General features: G+C 45.4%; 1 protein-coding gene across 3 annotated transcripts in view; it reads left to right on the top strand.

The window, feature by feature from the left end:
- LOC137430076 (partitioning defective 3 homolog) overlaps positions 1–20258 on the top strand; it is a 226494-nt gene that overhangs the window by 104723 nt on the left and 101513 nt on the right. For 2 of the 3 annotated variants that reach the window (XM_068120603.2, XM_068120640.2), the window contains exons 21-24: positions 5921–6119; positions 9168–9272; positions 14463–14768; positions 17034–17174. In XM_068120603.2, the coding sequence (XP_067976704.2) occupies positions 5921–6119; positions 9168–9272; positions 14463–14768; positions 17034–17174 (751 nt within the window). The remainder of the gene's footprint in view (positions 1–5920; positions 6120–9167; positions 9273–14462; positions 14769–17033; positions 17175–20258) is intronic. The other variant, XM_078778789.1, reaches the window with a different exon arrangement.

Genomic DNA, 20258 nt, shown 5'->3' with positions numbered 1-20258 from the left:
CAACCTGCCTGCGGTGAGTGAGTGAAAGGCCCTTGGAGTTAGCTTCATCGTGGGAAATTCCAATGATTCTGAACGCTTTGGTTTCAACAGCGTGAAGACGAGCTAGGTGTGAGGCAGGAGCACCAGACCAGAGGGGAGAGCAGTATTCCATTGAGCTGCGGATGAAAGCCTTGTATGTGGTGAGGAGCTCATGTGTGCCAAGGAAGGACTTCGCACGACGGAGGATGCCCAGTCGGCGACTGGCTTTGGAGGCCAGATTTGAAATGTGGTTTTCCCAGGAAAGATCATGGCAAATAGTGAGACCCAAAAGCTTGAGTGGCAGAACTTCTTGGAGAGGATTATTCAGAAAGTGGATGGGAGAGTTTTCCAGTCGGTCTTTTCGGAGAGACATCGTAAGAGTGTGAGATTTATCAGCATTGAAAGACATGTTCCATTTGTTTGCCCAGTCTGTGATTTTGTCCAGGTCTGCAGAGAGTGAGGAGGCTGCAGACTGCCGATCTGAGGGATGAGAAATGGAGCGACAGAGAGTAGAGTCGTCAGCAAAGAGATAGAGAGGATTTTCAAGAGAGTCAGAGAGATCATTGATGAAGACCAGAAAAAGCACAGGGCCCAGAACACTACCTTGGGGAACTCCAGCCTGAACAGGAAGAGGAGATGAGAGAAACCCATTCAGGGCCACACGTTGACTACGACCAGAGAGGAAGTCCGCCAGCCATGCGTGGAGATATCCATGGATACCAAAGGAGGAGAGTTTGGTGAGCAGAGCAGGTTGCCAGACCGTATCGAAGGCACGTGAAATGTCAAGGGAGACAGCTCTAATTTCCTGTTTGGCGTTGAGGACCTCCATCCATTGTTGAGAAAGCAGAAGCAGCATGTCCAGAGTAGAGTGACCAGGTGTGAAACCAAATTGATGATCAGAGCTCAAGCCATTGGAGAAGAGGAAAGATTTCATATCTGAAGCAATGATGGATTCCATGACTTTGCTGATAATTGGGAGAAGGCTGATTGGTCTGTAGTTGCTACGATCTGTTTTTGCACCTTTTTTGTGCAAAGCGGTGATGTTGGCTGATTTCCAAGCAGATGGCAGATGACCTTGAGCAAAAGAGAGGGTGAAGAGAACAGAAAGAGGGAGTGAAAGAGCGGAAGAACATGATTTTAGGACCCGTGGGCTGATGCCGTCAGGACCAGTTGCAGAATCAGAGTCGAGGGTTGACAGAAACTTTTCTACCTTGTCAGGAAGAAAGGACACAGAGTCCAGGAGCAGCTGGGTATGACTGGGTACGGTGGGTACAGAGAGGGATGGGTTTGGGACACAAGATTTAGAGGCAAACACAGAGTTGAGGCATTCAGCTTTTTCACGTGCAGAGTCAGCCGTTAAGCCGTTTGAGGTGAGGGAGGGGATGGAGGGGGAACAAACACCAGAAACAGATTTGACCAGACGCCACCAGGATTTGGAAGAGGGAGACAGATAAGAGAGTTCGGTCTTGAGAACGGTGAGATATTGTTTCCTGGCTCTCCTGAGGGTGGACACACACTTGTTTCGGGCTTTGTGAAAGGAAATGAGATTTCCTTCCGTTGGATTTGCTTTCCAGGAGACGAAAGCAAGTTGTTTCAGGGCAACAGCCTCACCATAAGATTCCGTGTACCATGGACGGGAGGAAGGGTATGACAACTGAAGACGAGATGGGATATATCTGTGCATGAGAGAGAGCAGTTTACTTTGAAAGAATTCCCAGGATGAGTTGATGTCAGAGGCGGTAGAGATGGGAGACCAGTCCAGATGATTGATGGCTGCTTGAAGACCGTGCCAGTTGGCCTGAGTGAAATGCCAGACTCGTCGACGCTGAGGAGGCTCTCTGAGAATGGTCAGAGAGATGTCCACTTTGACAAGCACATGATCAGATGAGCCGATTGGAGCAGAAGAAGAGCAGCAGACATTTTCAGGGAAGTTAGTCATAACCAAATCCAGAAGAGAAGATGCTCTGTTGACTGAGAGCCGGGTCGGGAAATTGACCGATTGTGTCAGTCCCAGTGAGTCGCAGAAGTCCTTTGCTGAAGAGCCATGGCTGGTGAGAGAGGTACCCACACCCAGCCAACTGGCATGGTGACAATTGAAATCACCACATATGAGGAAGAGAGAGTTGGGATGGGTTGATAGAAGTTGGTCCATATTATCAGACAGCGAGATGTAGATGGAGTCATCACTGTTTGGTGGACGGTACAACACACATATGAACAAAAGGTGGGAGCGAAGGGGAAGCCGTAGCCAAAGGTATTCCTGGGGGTGAGGTGGAGAGAGGGCAGTGGAGGGCGAGTGAGGAAGAGAGTTTTTTATAAAGATAGCAACCCCACCTCCAGGACGAGGCTCAGGTCTATCATACCGGAGGAGGGAGTAACCTGGGAGAGATACCAAGGCATCAGAGACATCATGAAGGAGGAAAGTTTCTGTTAAGCAGATCACATCTGGTTTGTCAGAAGCAAGCTGTATGGAGAGATCAGTCAAGTTTGAGCGAAGGCCCCGGATGTTTGAGGTCCATACCGTTAATGAAGAGGAAGGGGGAGCATCGGGTACAGAACAGGGGGGGGAGGGGTAGGGTAAGATGTGGAAGAGGAGGAAGAGGTAGGGAGAGCTGTTGAAGGTGTGTCAGAGATTTCAGAATAGCTTGGAGAAAGGGAAGAATGGTGCGGACAAAAGGTTTGATGGAGATTGGGTGAGGCACAGTGAGGTGTTATTTGAGGAGGGGGAAGAGCTAGGCAGAAGGTTGGGGGAGATGAAGGTGAAAGTTGGAAGGGGGAAGCAGCAGGGAGGATGCTTTGAGGAGGAGGGGTGAGAGGGGAGTCTAGCAGGGGAGGAGTGAGGGAGAGTCTCGGAGGGGAGGGGTGTGGGGGGAGTTTAGGAGGGAGGGGAGGGAAGGGGCAAGGGGGGAGATTTGAAAGGGATGGGTGATGGGGAGGATTTGTCGGGGAGGGGGGATGGGGAAGTTTTGTAGGGAAGGGGGGATGGGGAAGATTTGGAGGGGAGGGGTGAGATTGGATTTTGAAAAGTGTACGATTCATGGGAAACGAACATTTTTTGCAAAATGAGTTTGAGACCTTCGAGTCAAAAATACGTTTGAGGACACTGAAGGAGGGGTGGAGTTCTGGATAGTTTAGGGAATGTAGAAAGGAGGAACTGTAAGAGATGGTATTATATATATTTTTTGGAATGAATAGATTTGGTGAGCAAGACGAAAGCATCCTTTTGTAGGAGAAGAAGAATAAGGTGTTATAATATATGAGAGAAAATAGTTGTTCAGGGGAGAGATTATACATTTCTAACCACGTGATCGCGTGATCGCGAACAACGTGAACGAAGAACGAACGAACAAATAAGAACAACAAATAAACGAATAAGCCCTGAGAAGGAAATATTTTTTTGCGTTTTTTTTTTTTGAGTAGAGATATTAAACAGGGAGGTATGGGGTGAACGACTGGGACGAAACAGAGCACGAAAATAATTGCAGCGCATTCGACGAATCGCTGAGAGAAAAACAAAACCACAAGGTCGGAGACGGTACAGTAGCCTACATGATCTAACATGATCAGAAGAACCGATTGGAGCAGAAGAAGAGCAGGAGACTTTAGCAGGGAAGTTTGTCATAACCAAGTCTAGAAGATAAGATACTCCATTGGCTGAGATCCGGGTCGGGAAATTGACAGATTGTGTCAATCCCAGTTTCCCAGGTGTTACCTGGACAAAAGACCTGGACAAAATCACAGACTGGTCAAACAAGTGGAACATGTCTTTCAATCCTGCCAAATCTCACTCTCTTACTATGTCTCTCCGAAAAGATCGACTGGACAACCCTCCCATCTACTTTCTCAACAATCCTCTCCAAGAAGTTCTGTCACTCAAGCTTTTGGGTCTCACTATCTGCCATGATCTTTCTTGGGAAAACCACATTTCCAAGCTGGCCTCCAAAGCCAGTCGCCGACTGGGCATCCTCCGTCGTGCGAAGTCCTTCCTCGGCACACTTGAGCTCCTCACCACATACAAGGCTTTCATCCGCAGCTCAATGGAATACTGTTCTCCCCTATGGGCTGGTGCTCCTGCCTCACACCTGGCTCGGCTTCACGCTGTTGAATCCAAAGCTTTCAAAATCATTGGAATCTCCCGCGATGAAGCTATCTCTGAGGGCCTTTCACTCACTCACCGCAGGCAGGTAGGTGGTCTTTCTGTCTTCTACCGACTCCTCTCCGGCCTTGCTCCCCCAGCTCTCTCTGTGCTCTGTCCCCCAAATATTCCTACAGGTCGCACAAGATCTGCCAGCAACCCTCTGATGGTTAAACTGCCGAAATCTCGGCTCTGCTCACCTTCACTCTTTCATTCCTCTTTTCTCCCGCCTGTGGAACAAACTCCCACACTCCCTTCAATCCCTCTCCTCCCTCCAGGTCTTTAAAACAGCTGTTCACCACCATCTCTTATCTTCCCCCATCCATAACCTTGATCTTTTCTACCCCCACTAATTCACCCCAGATCCACCTTGTTTGAAATTCCAACTTATTTCCTGGAAATCCTGGCAGTGTCCATATGTTTATACCTCTCCCACCCCCCCCCCCCTTCACATGCCTCCCCCCCTTCACATGCCTCCCCCCCTTCACATGCCTCCCCCCCAAAGCCCTCTCCCTCCCACAGATCTCTCGATGTCTCCATGTCTCTCGGTCCCTGCTCTCAAATGTTGTGTTTGTGTCCTTCCCCCTCTCTCCCCATCTTGTCTACCGCTCCCGATGTTATTTGTTTTATGTGTCTGTTTGTCTTTCTGTGTGATTAATGTTCGCTCTTTCACGAGCCTCGATCTTGTATACAAAAAAAAAAAAATCCCAGTGAGTCACAGAAGTCCTTTGCTGAGGTGCCATGACTGGTGAGAGAGGAACCCACACCCAACCAGCTGGCATGATGACAGTTGAAGTCACCACATATGAGGAAGAGAGAGTTGGGATGAGTGGATAGAAATTGGTCCATGTTGTCAGACAGTGATATGTAAATGGAGTCATCACTGTTTGGAGGACGGTACAGAACACATATGAACAAAAGGTGGGAGCGGAGAGGAAGCCGTAGCCAGAGGTATTAAAGGTCACAGGTCACATTAAATTTAAAGGTCACATTAACAATATCTAGAATAATTTCAACATTATTCCAATGAACTTTTGGTTCTCAGTCATCTTGAAAAGTAAGTTCACCCACAAAAAAAATATTCCATATTAAATGCGAAGTCTGTATATAATAAATGATGACTTACATATGCACGTTATTTTATTTCAAGATAGGATCCAAGATGGCTGACTGGCGGCCATTTTATTACTTAAACGTGTCCCCAACCATTTATCGGACATGCATGGACCGATTTTGTTCAACCATGGCACAAAGACAATACATGAGTAAACATATGCAGAAGATCTTGTTTTGTAATCCGACCAAGGATGGCTGACTGGTGGCCTTTAACTCCGTTCAGCAAAATTACTAAAACCAAGGGGGCTATGGCATTTTATGTCTTTTTCTCCTTGTTCAACACTGATCTCAGGCTCATGGTGGTGCTTGGAGATATCTTGCATTTTGAAGAAGACATGAAACATCGCTGTAATTTTATATAAATAACAGGAGACACTAGAAGACAATGGACAAATCAACATCATATTGAATTCAAATCTAGATTCCTTGCATCAAGAGCCGTGGGTTCAGGTGGGAATGAACAGTCTTAGTTGCACAGTGAAAAACAAGTTAGAGTTCTGAGCTGCACTTTCTGGTCGGAAGTCTTCAGTATTCTTTTCCTTTACATATTACTGAAGCTTCAGTGACATCATTGTTATATGGATATTGTAAATTTAGGTGATCCGGTTTTTTTTTGTTTGTTTTTCTTCATTTACTCACCCTTGACCACAGGTCCAATTATTCCCTTGTCTGTGCCAGTGGATGAAGATGATGAGTTGGGATTTGGGATATACAGTACAGTAGATCACAGTCCTCCACTTGTCCAGAAGACCATTGGTGGCCATGCTGTCGCAGAAGAAGGTGGGGAAGGGAGAGACATGAACAAGGAAAATAAGAAGGACAAAAAGGATAAGCTGAAGGGTTTGTTCAGGTGACTTTTGTTTCATTTTAATTGTAGATGGTAACACTGTATTCAGTTTACAAATAGTCAGGTTCACTATGTCAATAAATTATATTTCGTTCAAAATCATGGTATATTAGAAAACCTATACATTTTTGGAAAGGTTATAGCATAAGGAAACTAAAAATCAATGTTTACATTTGGAGAGATACCTGTACGGCGGCCATTTTGGATTTTCAAAATGGCCACTGTAAAATACATATTTTGTTCTATTTCTGCCTCTTAATTACCATAAAAACTTTTAAAAATATACTAAACCTATATTTTCAGGGACAAGGAATCCAATGAAAGTATCAAATTAGTGCTATGGGGAATGGTAAGACACGAATCAAAGGTTTTGAATTGCAAAATACTGTTTATATTCGCGATAAGTTGCATAATCAAATACATGTTATCATTTTGTACAGGCAGTTAATAACATCAAAATGTGTCACAATAATTCATATCACCAAACATACACAGGCAGTCAGCAAAATCATATATACACATGCAGTCAGTATAACTTCACATCTACACAGGCAGTCAATGACAAAATATACACAGGCAGTCAATGGCATCAAACATACACGATTACAGAATATGCCATTTAGAGTTCGTCATCACTGTCCTGTGTGTCGTATCCGACAATATAGTCCGCATCGTTTTCACAGTCCGTTCCACACGAGCAAAGGTCGGTCAAATTGATTGGCAAATCGAATTGGTCGAATGGTCGATCGAATCGAATTCGATGAATCGAATCGAATCGATCGAATTGGTCGAATGGTCGAATGGTCGATCGAAGCGATTGGTCGAATGGTCGAATTGGTCGAATGGAATTGGTCGATTGGTCGAATTGGTCGAATCGAATTGGTTGGAATTGGCAAATGTAAACATTGATTTTCAGATTTTCCATGTAATAACGTTTCCAAAAATGTATAGGTTTGCTAATCTACCATGATTTTGAACGAAAAAACATAGTGAACCTGACTAAAATCTATCTTGGTGGAGGCTCATTCATGAAGAAATTGTGTTCTTCATTTTAAAGTAAATCAATATGATCTTGTAATACTGTTACGTCTGGCGGGGTAGTGATATGTAGAGCAGATAGAGCTGAGTAGGTAACATGCTTCGTGTGTTCGTTTTCGTGTAAGGAAAACTACTTGTAATAAGTTCTTCATGTGTAGGCGTTTGTCGGGTTAAAATGTATACTTGTGAATCTACCAGGAGGTTCGAGTGATAAGTAGTGTAGGGATTAAGAATAAACCCCTGTGTGTCCACACCTGGTCAGCCAAACCTTTGTCTCTTTTGGCACGCAACCACTTAGACACTTAGTTAGGATCTTTATTGCAACACTAAATAACGCCCTCCCCTGACATGACTTAGGAAGGAAACCAGGCCAGGACACCGCCGCATGGCCGCCATCATTTGCACCTCCGACAGGCCTAACCAGATCAAGTGCCACATGCTATGACCACACCACAGGCCTGTGATTCCGTGGAGGCCACTGATTGGGTGGCGCGCCAAGGCTGACGTCACCGCCGCGGAGTGATACGAGGGGCGGCAGAACTTTCGTGGAGTGAGTGACTTGGCGAGCAGTTGAGTTCGCAAAGGCAGAGAGTTGGTTCGAGGGAGTTGCGTCTGGCAGTGGGTCTTGCGCCGATTGAGTCTTGAGACGCAAAAAGAGTGAGTGAGTTGGCAAGCAGAGGAGTTGGCCAGCAGTGGAGTTCGGACAGGGAGAGAATTGTGAGAGTTGCTTCATTGGCTTGAACTTGGCTCGAAGCGGCACTTGGCGTGCAGTGGACTCGCGCTCTTCCCATTTTTGCCAGTTGGTTCGAGAGAGACGAGAGAAAGACACGAGAGTTGGATTGAGTTCGAGAAGGAGAGGGAGAGACAGAGTAGTTGACCAGTAGTTGAGTTGCTCTCTTGGTGTTTGGACATCTACGCTCGTGCTCTGGCAGTCTCTAGTGGCGCTCGGTCTTCTTCGTCTTGCGCAGCCCGAGTTGGACGCGCGGTGCTTTTGCTGGTGCTTGGAGCGGTGCTCGTGCTTGGAGCGGTGCTCGGTGCTGTGGAGTTTGGAGCGAAGGACCCCGTGGTGTGCGATCGGCGCTTGTGGAGCTTGGAGCGAGGCCTCGTGGGTGCATCGGGGCCGAACGGAGCCGTGTTGGACGGCGGACAAGACGAGGGACAGATAAGGCCGCACCCACCATTTTACACACCACGACGAGACAATTCCTTTCGTAATTCATCCTCCTTTGTTCGTTTCTGAGTCCGGTGTGTGTGGGATCCCAATTTAGTTACCTTATTTTATTATCGGCACGTATTTTCCTGTCCTTGCTTTTATTTTTAATAAACCCTTGTATTATTTTGCATCCCCTTTTATACCTGTGCCCGTGTCGAGTTAATTTTCCTTGCAGGATCGAAGCTGCCATCGGCGCGATCCAGGTAAGCTTTTGCCGCAGCCTTCCATTTTCCTTCTTCCTCCCGCGCGGCCATAGTAAAATCCGGTTTGGTTGTTGCCTCCGAGTAAACCGTTCAGGTCCATCCGCGACTCTGGTGTTAACTGGATTTGCGCGACAATACTTTAAAACTGTATTGAATGCAGTCGAAATATAATTTTGACCAAAAGTCTAGACCGTATACGTATCTTTTTCCTTACTACTTGAGGCAATTTAAGTATCGGGATGCATGCATACAAGCTCGTGAACATACGTGCACTACACACATTGGTACTTATTGTGGCGGAGGTTCGTGTGTAGCCTGTGGCTGTTGGTTGCATCATTTTCTGGGGGTGCAGCTGCCAATGATGCATTGCCTCTATAACCAGTGATCTGATACTCATTTCGCCGACCTCGGAAGGGTGATAGGCTGAGTCAACCCACCTGGTATTAATTCAACGCAATGACAGGGGCTCTAACTCAAGACCCTAAGATCTCAAGCCAACCACCTTAACTGTGAAGCCAACACCAGGCTTGGTACTGAGTGTGGTTTTCAGGTTCCTCTTAATCATTTGGCATTCTTAATTGCCGACTTTCGTTGCAGGTTTGGAAAAATGAAGAAAGAAGAGCGGCATGAAGACAAACCAAAAGTGGATAAGAATTTAATGGAAGAGGAAGAGAGGCAAAAGCGTAAAGCAGAGCAGGAAAGGTGGGTGTGGAAGGATATTATATTTGGTGGGTGTTTTGGAGCTGTAGTCTCTGTTTATTATTTTGCTAGGCTGCATAGAAACAATGCAGCTTGTTTATAAACCAAACTCTTGATGTGATGTTCGTGATATGATGAAGCATTCAGTTGTGATGTGAAGCATTATTGATGTGAAGCATTCAGTTATAATGTTTTGATGTGATGTTCATTTGCTACTTCATAAATGATTCTATAAAAAAAAAAGACTGTTGTGTGCCAACACAAAAACGTGGCACCTATGGCGGTGCCACGATGAAAGTCACTGAGCTCTTCAGTATGGCCCATTCTACTGCCAATGTTTGTCTATGCAAATTGCATGGCTGTGTGCTTGATTATATATACCAGTCAGCATTGGGTGTGGCTGAAACAGCTGAATCCACTAATTAGCAGGGGGTGTGGTCATGTAGTGTATGTTAATGATGATGTCATAGGTGCCTCCATTATGACGTCATAATTCGACAAGTACAAAAACTCATCCGATCAAAATTATATTTATCGAGCGTCATCTTGGTATAAATTATCACGGTGTGTACCCCAGTTTAGAATAGGTACACCGTATCCCTGCGCATCGTAAGAGGCGACTAAGGGTTGGTGTCAGGAAGGGCATCCGGCCATAAAAACATTGCCTCAAAACAGGGAACCATGATTGTCATGGGGCCCGCAAGGCTAACCCCCGCTCTAGCGGGGAAAATGGCCTTAAAACGATCATTCATTTCATTCATTCATCTTGGTATAAATTGGGGGAGAAAAAAAAAATGACAGTCATCGGTCACGTGGTTTGGCCGCCATATTTGTTTTAACACAAAAGCCTTAAAAAAACACTGAAAACACGTCCTGGTGAGGGTCTGCAATCTCTGATTGCTCTTTCTTGTTTGGTTCTGTATTTGTTACTTACAAAATCGAAGATTTTTCAACTATATTGGTCATTTGCATTTGTTATTCTATATGTTTGTTTGTTTGTCTGTCACTCACCTACAGGTCACAATTCTAAACGATTGTCATTAAACTTCACTAAGCTGTTAAGGTCGTCACAATGGAGAAGTTACATACACTAGTACTTAGTTACATATCGTATTCTGCATGTCCACCTCCTTTCTTAGTTACATACGTTTTGAAGACATCCCTTACTCCTCCTTTCTTAGTTACATACGTTGCATATAGATTTTGAGGTCAAAGGTCATCTGGAGGTCGAATTTCTAAAATCGCCATTTTTAAAATCCGATTGACTTGAAAATTGAACAGCATTTGTATATTGAGTCACTAAATTGGGAAACAAACTCTTTTTGAGGCCAAAAGGTCAAAGGTCAACTCAAGGTAAAACTTCCAAAATCATCAATTTTCATCCGATTTACTTGAACATCGAACAGCATTTGTATAGTGCCTCACTGAATTGGGAAACCAACTATTTTTAAGGGCAAAAGGTCAAAGGTAAACTCAAGGTAAAACTTTCAAAATCATCAATTTCATCTGAAAATTTGTCACTTTTCATCCTATTGACCCAAGCTTTGATCGAGATCGTCAATTTTAATCTTTTTTTTTTTTTTTTTTTTTTTTGTATACAAGATCGAGGCTCGTGAAAGAGCGAACATTAATCACACAGAAAGACAAACAGACACATAAAACAAATAACATCGGGAGCGGTAGACAAGATGGGGAGAGAGGGGGAAGGACACAAACACAACATTTGAGAGCAGGGACCGAGAGACATGGAGACATCGAGAGATCTGTGGGAGGGAGAGGGCTTTGGGGGGGAGGCATGTGAAGGTGGGGAGGCATGTGAAGGGGGGGAGGCATGTGAAGGGGGGGGGGGTGGGAGAGGTATAAACATATGGACACTGCCAGGATTTCCAGGAAATAAGTTGGAATTTCAAACAAGGTGGATCTGGGGTGAATTAGTGGGGGTAGAAAAGATCAAGGTTATGGATGGGGGAAGATAAGAGATGGTGGTGAACAGCTGTTTTAAAGACCTGGAGGGAGGAGAGGGATTGAAGGGAGTGTGGGAGTTAGTTCCACAGGCGGGAGAAAAGAGGAATGAAAGAGTGAAGGTGAGCAGAGAGCCGAGATTTCGGCAGTTTAACCATCAGAGGGTTGCTGGCAGATCTTGTGCGACCTGTAGGAATATTTGGGGGACAGAGCACAGAGAGAGCTGGGGGAGCAAGGCCGGAGAGGAGTCGGTAGAAGACAGAAAGACCACCTACCTGCCTGCGGTGAGTGAGTGAAAGGCCCTCAGAGATAGCTTCATCGCGGGAGATTCCAATGATTTTGAAAGCTTTGGATTCAACAGCGTGAAGCCGAGCCAGGTGTGAGGCAGGAGCACCAGCCCATAGGGGAGAACAGTATTCCATTGAGCTGCGGATGAAAGCCTTGTATGTGGTGAGGAGCTCAGGTGTGCCGAGGAAGGACTTCGCACGACGGAGGATGCCCAGTCGGCGACTGGCTTTGGAGGCCAGCTTGGAAATGTGGTTTTCCCAAGAAAGATCATGGCAGATAGTGAGACCCAAAAGCTTGAGTGACAGAACTTCTTGGAGAGGATTGTTGAGAAAGTAGATGGGAGGGTTGTCCAGTCGATCTTTTCGGAGAGACATAGTAAGAGAGTGAGATTTGGCAGGATTGAAAGACATGTTCCACTTGTTTGACCAGTCTGTGATTTTGTCCAGGTCTTCAGAGAGTGAGGAGGCTGCAGACTGCCGATCTGAGGGAAGAGGAATGGAGCGGCAGAGAGTGGAGTCATCAGCAAAGAGATAGAGAGGATTTTCCAGAGAGTCAGAAAGATCATTGATAAAGACCAGAAAAAGCACAGGGCCCAGCACACTTCCTTGGGGAACTCCAGCCTGAACAGGAAGGGGAGATGAGAGAAATCCATTCAGGGCCACACGTTGACTACGACCAGAGAGGAAGTCCGCAAGCCATGCATGGAGATTTCCATGGATACCATAGGAGGAGAGTTTGGTGAGCAGAGCTGGGTGCCAGACCGTATCAAAGGCCCTTGATATGTCAAGGGAGACAGCTCTGATTTCCTGTTTGGCATTGAGGACCTCCATCCATTGTTGAGACAGCAGAAGCAGCATGTCCAGAGTAGAGTGACCTGGTCTGAAACCAAATTGATGATCAGAGATCAAGCCATTGGAGAAGAGGAAAGATTTCATATCCGAAGCAATGATGGATTCCATGACTTTGCTGATAATTGGGAGCAGGCTGATTGGTCTGTAGTTGCAAGGATCTGTTTTTGCACCTTTTTTGTGTAAAGCGGTAATGTTAGCTGATTTCCAGGATGCTGGCAGATGACCTTGAGCAAAAGATAGGGTGAAAAGAACAGAGAGAGGGTGAGATAGAGCGGCAGAGCAGGATTTTAGGACCCGTGGGTCTTGATGAAATAGACAATTTGCTGTATCAATGGCAACCTTTTTGGGGGGTGGGTGGATTTTGCAAGTATCGTGTTCTGCATGATGTCTTGTTTGTTTGTTTGTTTGTTTGGCTCCAGTGAGAAGCAGCATGCTGGGATCTTTAACATATTGTTATGAATTTGGGTAGAGGAATATCTAGAGCCAGGTAGATCTGTATAGGTAGGTATTCGACTGTCACGATAGGGAATATACCCTGTAATAAGTTCTGTGTTTTTAGGCGGTTTGTCGGGATAAGAGCATACCTGTGAACATACCAGGATGTTCGGGTGTTAAATAGTGTAGGGAATAAGATAACACCCCTTGTGTGTCAGACCTGGTAATCATTCCTTTGTCCCTTATGGCAACGCATTCCTATAAACACTTTGATAGGCCCTTTAGTGCACACAGTAATTAAATCCCCTTCCCTTACAATGACTTTGGAAAACAGGCAGGAAGCCAGATCGGGGCACTGCCGGATGGCCGCCGCCAGCTACACCTCCGGCAGGCCTAGCAACATCGAGTGACACGAGCTATAACCACGCTACAGGGAACGTGTGATTGGTTGGCGCAGAAGTCGCGAACCTCCAGCCAATCAGGGCGAGCAATACCGGTGCGGGAAGCACTCGGCCAATGAGAGGGCGCCAGCAAAACAGAACATTGGAGGAGAGCCGAGGAAGGTTATAAAAGGGGGCGCTGGACGACATTTTGACTCTATGACTCGTCTGGGCTCTGTCTCTCTCTTTCCTCGCTGGTGTCTTGTCTCTGCGCTTCCCTTCTTGGTCTTGGGAGGTCCCTGGTGGTCGTTGGTTCGCCATCTTCGTGGTGCTCGGTGCTTTCGGTGTTGTGAGCGGGCGGGACCTCGTGTGCGATAGATTTGGAGCTTGGAGCGAGGCGTGCCGCTGAACAGACGAGGCCGGGGTGAGCGGGTCGTTCGAGGCCTGGTGGCGCTTTGGACGGCGGACACGACAAGACGACGGACAGTTAAGACGTGCACCACATTTCACAAATACATGCCATAACGCTTTATTTTCCTTTCATTCATTCCTGTGTCCTGTTGTTGAGTCTGGTGTGTGGGATCCCAAGTTAGGATCATTATTTCTTTACCGTCGCGTTTCATTGTTTCGGGTTCCGTTTAATAAATCTCTATTTTTGTACATTAAATCTTGGGTTGTTCGAGTTCGTTAATTCCCGACAGGACCGGAGCTGCAGTCGGCGCGCTCCAGGTAAGCGCTTCTTCCTCTTCTTCTTCCCGCGCTTCATAGTCAAATCCGTGTTTGGTCGTCGCCTCCATTAAATCCGTTTGAGCCATCCGTGGTCCCTGGTATTAACCGGAGGGATTCGCACGACAATATTCTATGCCCTCCAGCAGGGGTGGGGTCATGGGTAAAGAATTTTTATTTATTTTTTACCGCTGGTTATTTTATTGGATATATCAAGTAATATTTTATTCCATTATGTACAATCAAAAGTATAACCCAGATTGTCCTGTTAAAATACTACAGATGGTGAAATAGTGAAAATCATTTCTCACGTGGTCTGTAACAGGTAATAAATACTCTATTGATAAAGGGATATTAAAATATATATTTTTGTCATCTTCAATTGAAATATGCTTTGAAACGAGAGTCAATAGATTGCATGCATGCATCATGTGTGCGCACATACGTACAAGCCATGATAACAAGTTCCTCGAGTTTGTGTATTTATTGTCATTGATTTGCATGCCACTGAGTTAGCTGCTTACAAAGTCTTTTGTGTATGGATCATATAGGCTGCAGGCTCGGGAAAGAGAGCATCGTGAACGTCAGGTAAAGCTGCAGCAGGAAAGAGAGCGGCTTGCCGGAAAGGAGCGTAACCGAGTGGCTGGGCAGGACCGAGGGAAAGCGTCCACACAGGAACGGCGGAGGCTAGCTGGAAGGGCCGATGCCTCCACCTCAGCCACAACCCAAACTGGTGATGGCGTACCAATCTATGCCACAGTTAAACGATCGCCACTGCATGAGAACGATGAAGACATTCGTGCACTGTATGCTCAAGTCAACAAAGCGGGCACCTTACCATGGCCAAGCTCAGACAGGTATGAAAATATAAGTACCGTATTGAAGATGTGCAAAGCCTATCAATAAATGTGTATGGTTAGCCTATGAGCCCAATTAACAGCATTCACTTAGCCTTGGTAAAAGCTGAATCTCTTGGCCGATCTATCACTTTCACATCGCAGGCAGGTCAGGGGACTGTCTTCTTCCACCTCCTTTCTGGTCTTGCATCCTCTGCTCTTTCTGTGCTATGTCCCCCAATATTTCTGCAAGGCGCACACGGTCTGCCAGCATCACCCTTCTGGTGAAAATACCCAAACCCAGAACCACTGCTTACCTCCTCTCATTCGTTCCTCTTTTTCCCCACCTTAGGACCAAACTTCCACATTCCCTTCAATCTAATCAATCCCTCCAGGTCTTCAAGATGGCTGTTCTCCACCATCTATGATCAAGATATTTTCCCTATCCAAAACCATTATATTTTCTGTCCCTATTAACACTTTCCAAACCCACCTCTTTCCAGGTTTCCAGTCTTTCCTTCCTGAAAGTTTGTTTCTGTATCCATCTTGTCCACCCCATGTGTCCTCCCTTAGCCCTCATTCTTCCCCACTTCCCTTATTTCTCCACTTCTCCCTCTATTTTGTCTCTCATCCCTGGGGTTGGTGTGTTTCTCTCTATTTCTACTGTTCCTTTTGTTCTGTTACGTCATGATCCATTCTATGTTCCAGCTCCTCCATGAGCCTCGACTTCGTATACAAAAAAACCCCAAAAAGTTTGCACCCTCTATTTTGCAGTGCCACTTTATCTGATGTGTTGCTATTAATTAGATATGTTCCAAATGCCAGAATACTCACCAACAGACTAGTTAGGCATGAGCTGGAAATATGTTGAAGAATAGATGGAATGTTAATACAGTATAACATTTGGGATTTATGCATGTGCTGCATACCAATGCACAGCACCTTCCCCTTTCCACACCTTTGATTGTGTGTACCATGTACACACCAGCTTGAACCTATTTTGATAGCCCTTTAAGTGGTAAACACCAAAGATTGCATCTATCCTCGAAGATTCCCAATGCACATCGGTGAAAGTGAACTGTCCTATTTCTATCCTCTTCTGCCTCTTGAGCTAATTCAAGCAAATGTCCCATGTAAAGTACCAATTATAAGCCATGCAATTCTTGCTTCAAGGCCTTAAAAGCACTCTTAAACATGCCCTCGCCGACATATAAAAATTTATTTGTTGTTTAAACACTTGTGATTAGGTTTTGATCCGTATTAGAAAATGACTCTTCGGCGATTGGCGAATACGTTTTAACGGGTGATCATCGCATGATTAGCAATTCAACACGCGTCTAACTCTTAACCACCTTTCGTAAATTCAGCCCTTAGATTCTATTGGAATTTAAACTTAGCTGTGAGACTCAACCTCAGGAAGTATTTGTCAGTTATATTGTTCACAAAATAGTTTTACCTTTTAAATAGCCATTGCAAATCAGATTGTTGGCCTGTAGTTCTGTGAATGTGTTGAACCACAGTGAACAAAACCAATTATTTTCACCATGGTTAATACGAAGTGCAGTTAATAAATCCATGATATGGAAAAACATGCATGTCACTTCATGCTATGCCACAGTTTGTATGCGTTGTGAATTATATTTAAGTAAATAGAACACTCGGTAGAGCACACAGCTCCGTCAGGCTGAACAGTTTACGTTTTGTAGTCCACTGATAGGCCGGATCTGCATCTGGACCTGAACAAAATGTAATCGGCTTGTTCTCGTCACATAACCAGCAACTCTCCTCCACAAAGTTTCGGCCGAACCCAGCCATACCGTTTTGAAATACCATGCTATACATCTTTTTTGGCCCTATCTCTCAATGGTGAAGAATCACTTTGAAAGTATGAATGAATGAATGAAAATGAATGAAAAAATGAAATGAAATTCACTTTGAAAGTAAAAAAAGTAAAAATAAAAATATCAGATCCGGATCCGGATCTTCACCCAAATCGAATCAATTTGTCCTTGTTACACAACCAACCTGTCCACCAAGTTTCATCCAAATCTGTCCTTAAGGTTTTGAAATATCGTACTCACGGACAAACAGCGATGAAACCGTAACTTCCGTCCTCCTTCAGTGGCAGAGGTAATTATGGTGTTTAAAATCATAATTGGTCTGGATGTTGGTGAACGTTGTACGGGAAGTTATTTTTTTTGCTATTTCTAAAACTTGTTCCCTCCCTTTTCTCTGTTGGCTTGTGTATGTTCTTCTGCATACTTCTACTGCGGACTTTAATTTCAGGAATGCATCAAGAGAGAGGCCAAAAATGCACCGCAACGCTCGTGACAGAGAAGCTTCCGGTTCTGCCATTGGGGACCTTCCTGCAGACAACGAATTATACAGCAGAATTGTAAACACAAGCAGCCTACCAAGGCCTGACAGGTGAGGCAACTTCATTGGTTACCTTTACACTTGCTGTGAAGGATTGAGCTAGTAATATGACCCTACTGCAAAGCCGCAATGAGCCGGCGAAGCCAAAGTCTCTTGCCACTATTTTACCCATCATTATGGCATCAGTAGGTTAGGTAGTTGGTAGTAGGTAGGTGTAGTAGGTACCGTACCTGGTAAGACTTGGTAAAAGAGAAGAGCAGACAGTCCTCCCCAATACCTACATACAATAAATGTCACAAGAAGCTTAAGGAAATAACTATACGATGTGCTAGCTCAGGGCCTATTTTAAGAAATTTTATAAGCTTTTTTGAAATATTTTTATAAATGCTCGAATCTCATTGGTTCCGGTGTTTGGTGAAGATTTTCGTTGAAGATAACCAGGGCCCGTGCGGGCCCGGGGAGTGAGGTTGGTCTTAAAGTATTTTAATTACAAATTAGAGGTGCATAAGATTGTGAATCAAAAAAAGACGGGTGAAACAAGCTCCTATTGAACTTTTTCGCAATTTTTTATGCATACTTCCGCATCCGCAAGATGGCAGCCTCCATGGAGCGATTTGGTGCGTCAAAGGATCCAGCAAAATCTGGCTTTTCAACATAATACGCGTTCATTCACAACACCGGCTTCGCCGGCTACTAGGGTTTGCACTTTGTGGACAACATCCTAAGTCGTGTGGTGTTTTTAAATGTAAGCTGCAATATGGGACGTTTTGTGTGAGCTGTTCTACTCTCAACTACCAAAGGCTTAAACAGACACCATTCAGTTCTATAGTTGTATGAACATGACCAAGAATATTCTGGTCTTATGCAACTTGAGTTTGATATGCAAGTAAATTTGAGCAGAAACAATAAAATTGCCACTGCCAATATTGAAAGTATTAAGTCGGGGAGACAGTAACAGTGATAATCCAAGCTGTTCAACATTTTGGCCTGTAATATAACCATGGCCCTCCATGGAGGCAGGCTCTTAGGTCTGGCTGTGCACATGATCTCTTCAACTGCAAATAACTAAGTGGCCTTGGTTTTTTTTAGTATAGAACATCGAGGTGCATGGAAGAGCAAGGAGACGAAGCAAAAAGACAATGTTCTGACAGTGGGGCAGTGTGGCAGCAGGTGGATGCAACAAGGAAGGGAATGAAGAAGAATAAAGGAGGAAAGGAAACATGCAAGAGGGTTAGGTGAGGCTGGGTTGATGGTGGTGGAAAGGATTATGGGTAAGGATGGTGGTGCACCACCAACTTGAGACCCTGGAGGGAAGAGTTTTAATTGAACAGCCTCATTAAGGTGGTTCCAAAAGAATGGTGTGTGACAAATACAGCTGAATTTTAGGAGTTTACCAGGAGTGAGGAATATGTGCATACTCGGAGCTGGTGAGGGTTAAATGGTTAAGAGATCAAAAGGATCAAGCCTAGAGGAGAGTTGGTAGAAAACAGAGGCCTTTATGATGTGAGAGAAATGTGGCTTGTGCCTTCTACATCATTGTGGAAGAGGCCACTGTTGAGAGATTCAGATTCTACAGAATCCAGGACAGCTAGAGGTGAAGCATGGCACCAGCCCATCGGAGGGAGCAGAACTTTATCTTGCTACAGAAAAAAGGCGTTGTAGGCTGAGAGTATTTCTGATTTTTCAAGGAATGACTTGGAATGACAGAGGTTGTCCAGTCTACTGCTGGCTTTGGAGGCCAGTTTTGATATATGGTCAGCACAGGATAAGTTGTGGCTGATGATGAAGGCTAAGCTTCCTGACCTGCAGTTGAAAAAATATATTTTTGCAACCAACCTTCTTGTAAATGAATGCATGTGATGTTAGCTAACTTCCAGCTACACCCTGCAATCCATCATTGCTTCCGATCTTCAAGACAGCTGGTAGACGCTTCCTGAAGTGAGGCATTGACTCTTCCACTCTTCGTGATGTGATGCATTGACTCGTCCACTCTTCATGATGTGATGCATTGACTCTTCCACTCTTCCTGATGTGATGCATTGACTCTTCCACTCTTCATGATGTGATGCATTGACTCACTACACTTCTTGATGCATAATCGATGCACAGAAATGTGTCATGTCATTTTCAGGCACAGCCATTATTCAAAGAAAGATTTAGAGATGGTTGGAACCACATGATAATTTATTGTGACGATCCCTACCTTGTTAACACACCTTTTGCCATACCATTCCTACATCCTTTTTATATATATTGTTATATCGGTAGGGTAGGGCAATATCTAGAGCCAGGTAGATCTGAATAGGTAACATGCTTCGACTGTCGCGATAGGGAATCTACCTTGTAATTTCTGTGTAGTCCGGTTTGTCGGGTTAAGATGTATACCTGTGAACATACCAGGATGTTCGTGTGCTAGGTAGTGAGGGATTAAAGATAAACCCCTGTGCGTCAAACCTGGTAGTCAAACCTTTGTCCCTTATGGCAATGCACACCAACATAGACACTTAGACAGGCCCTTAGCGCAACATTAAATAATTCCCTTCCCTGACTGACTTCGGAAGGAACAGGCAAGGAAACCAGGCGAGGACACCGCCGATGATGGCCGCCGCCAGCTACACCTCCGGCAGGCCTTGAGTAGCACGCGCTATGACCACGCTACAGGCCTGTGATTCGGTGGAGGGCACTGATTGGGTGGCGCGCCAAGGCTGAGGTCACCGCCGCAAGGCTATATAGGGGTGCGCCGAGCAACATTTTCCCTCTTGCATTTCAGCAGTTCGGTCTTGCACATCGAGCTCTTCGTCTTGCGCAGCACGTCGTTTCTTGCTTGCGCAGCTTCCTCTTGCAGCTCGAACCCTCTTGCAGCAGGTCCTACCCTGGCTGTCTTGTGCTCTCTGCGCTTCCCTGCTTGGTCTTGGGAGGTCCCTGGTGGTCGTTGGCTCGCCATCTGTGTGGTGCTTGGAGCTGTGCTCGGTGCTGTGGTGCTCGAGCGAGGGACCTCGTGGGTGCATCGGGGCCGAACGGAGCCGTGTTGGATGGCAGACAAGACAAGACGAGGGACAGTTAAGACGCACCACATTTACATTACATGACGAGACAATTCTTTTCCTTTAATTCATTCCTGTGTCTTGTTTCCGA

This window comes from Myxine glutinosa, chromosome 1 (genome assembly GCF_964187855.1).
Source record: "Myxine glutinosa chromosome 1, kmMyxGlut1.1, whole genome shotgun sequence".
Taxonomy (NCBI): Eukaryota; Metazoa; Chordata; class Myxini; order Myxiniformes; family Myxinidae; genus Myxine; species Myxine glutinosa.
Note: the sequence above shows the minus strand (reverse complement) of the source record. Positions and strands in the feature narration are given on the sequence as shown.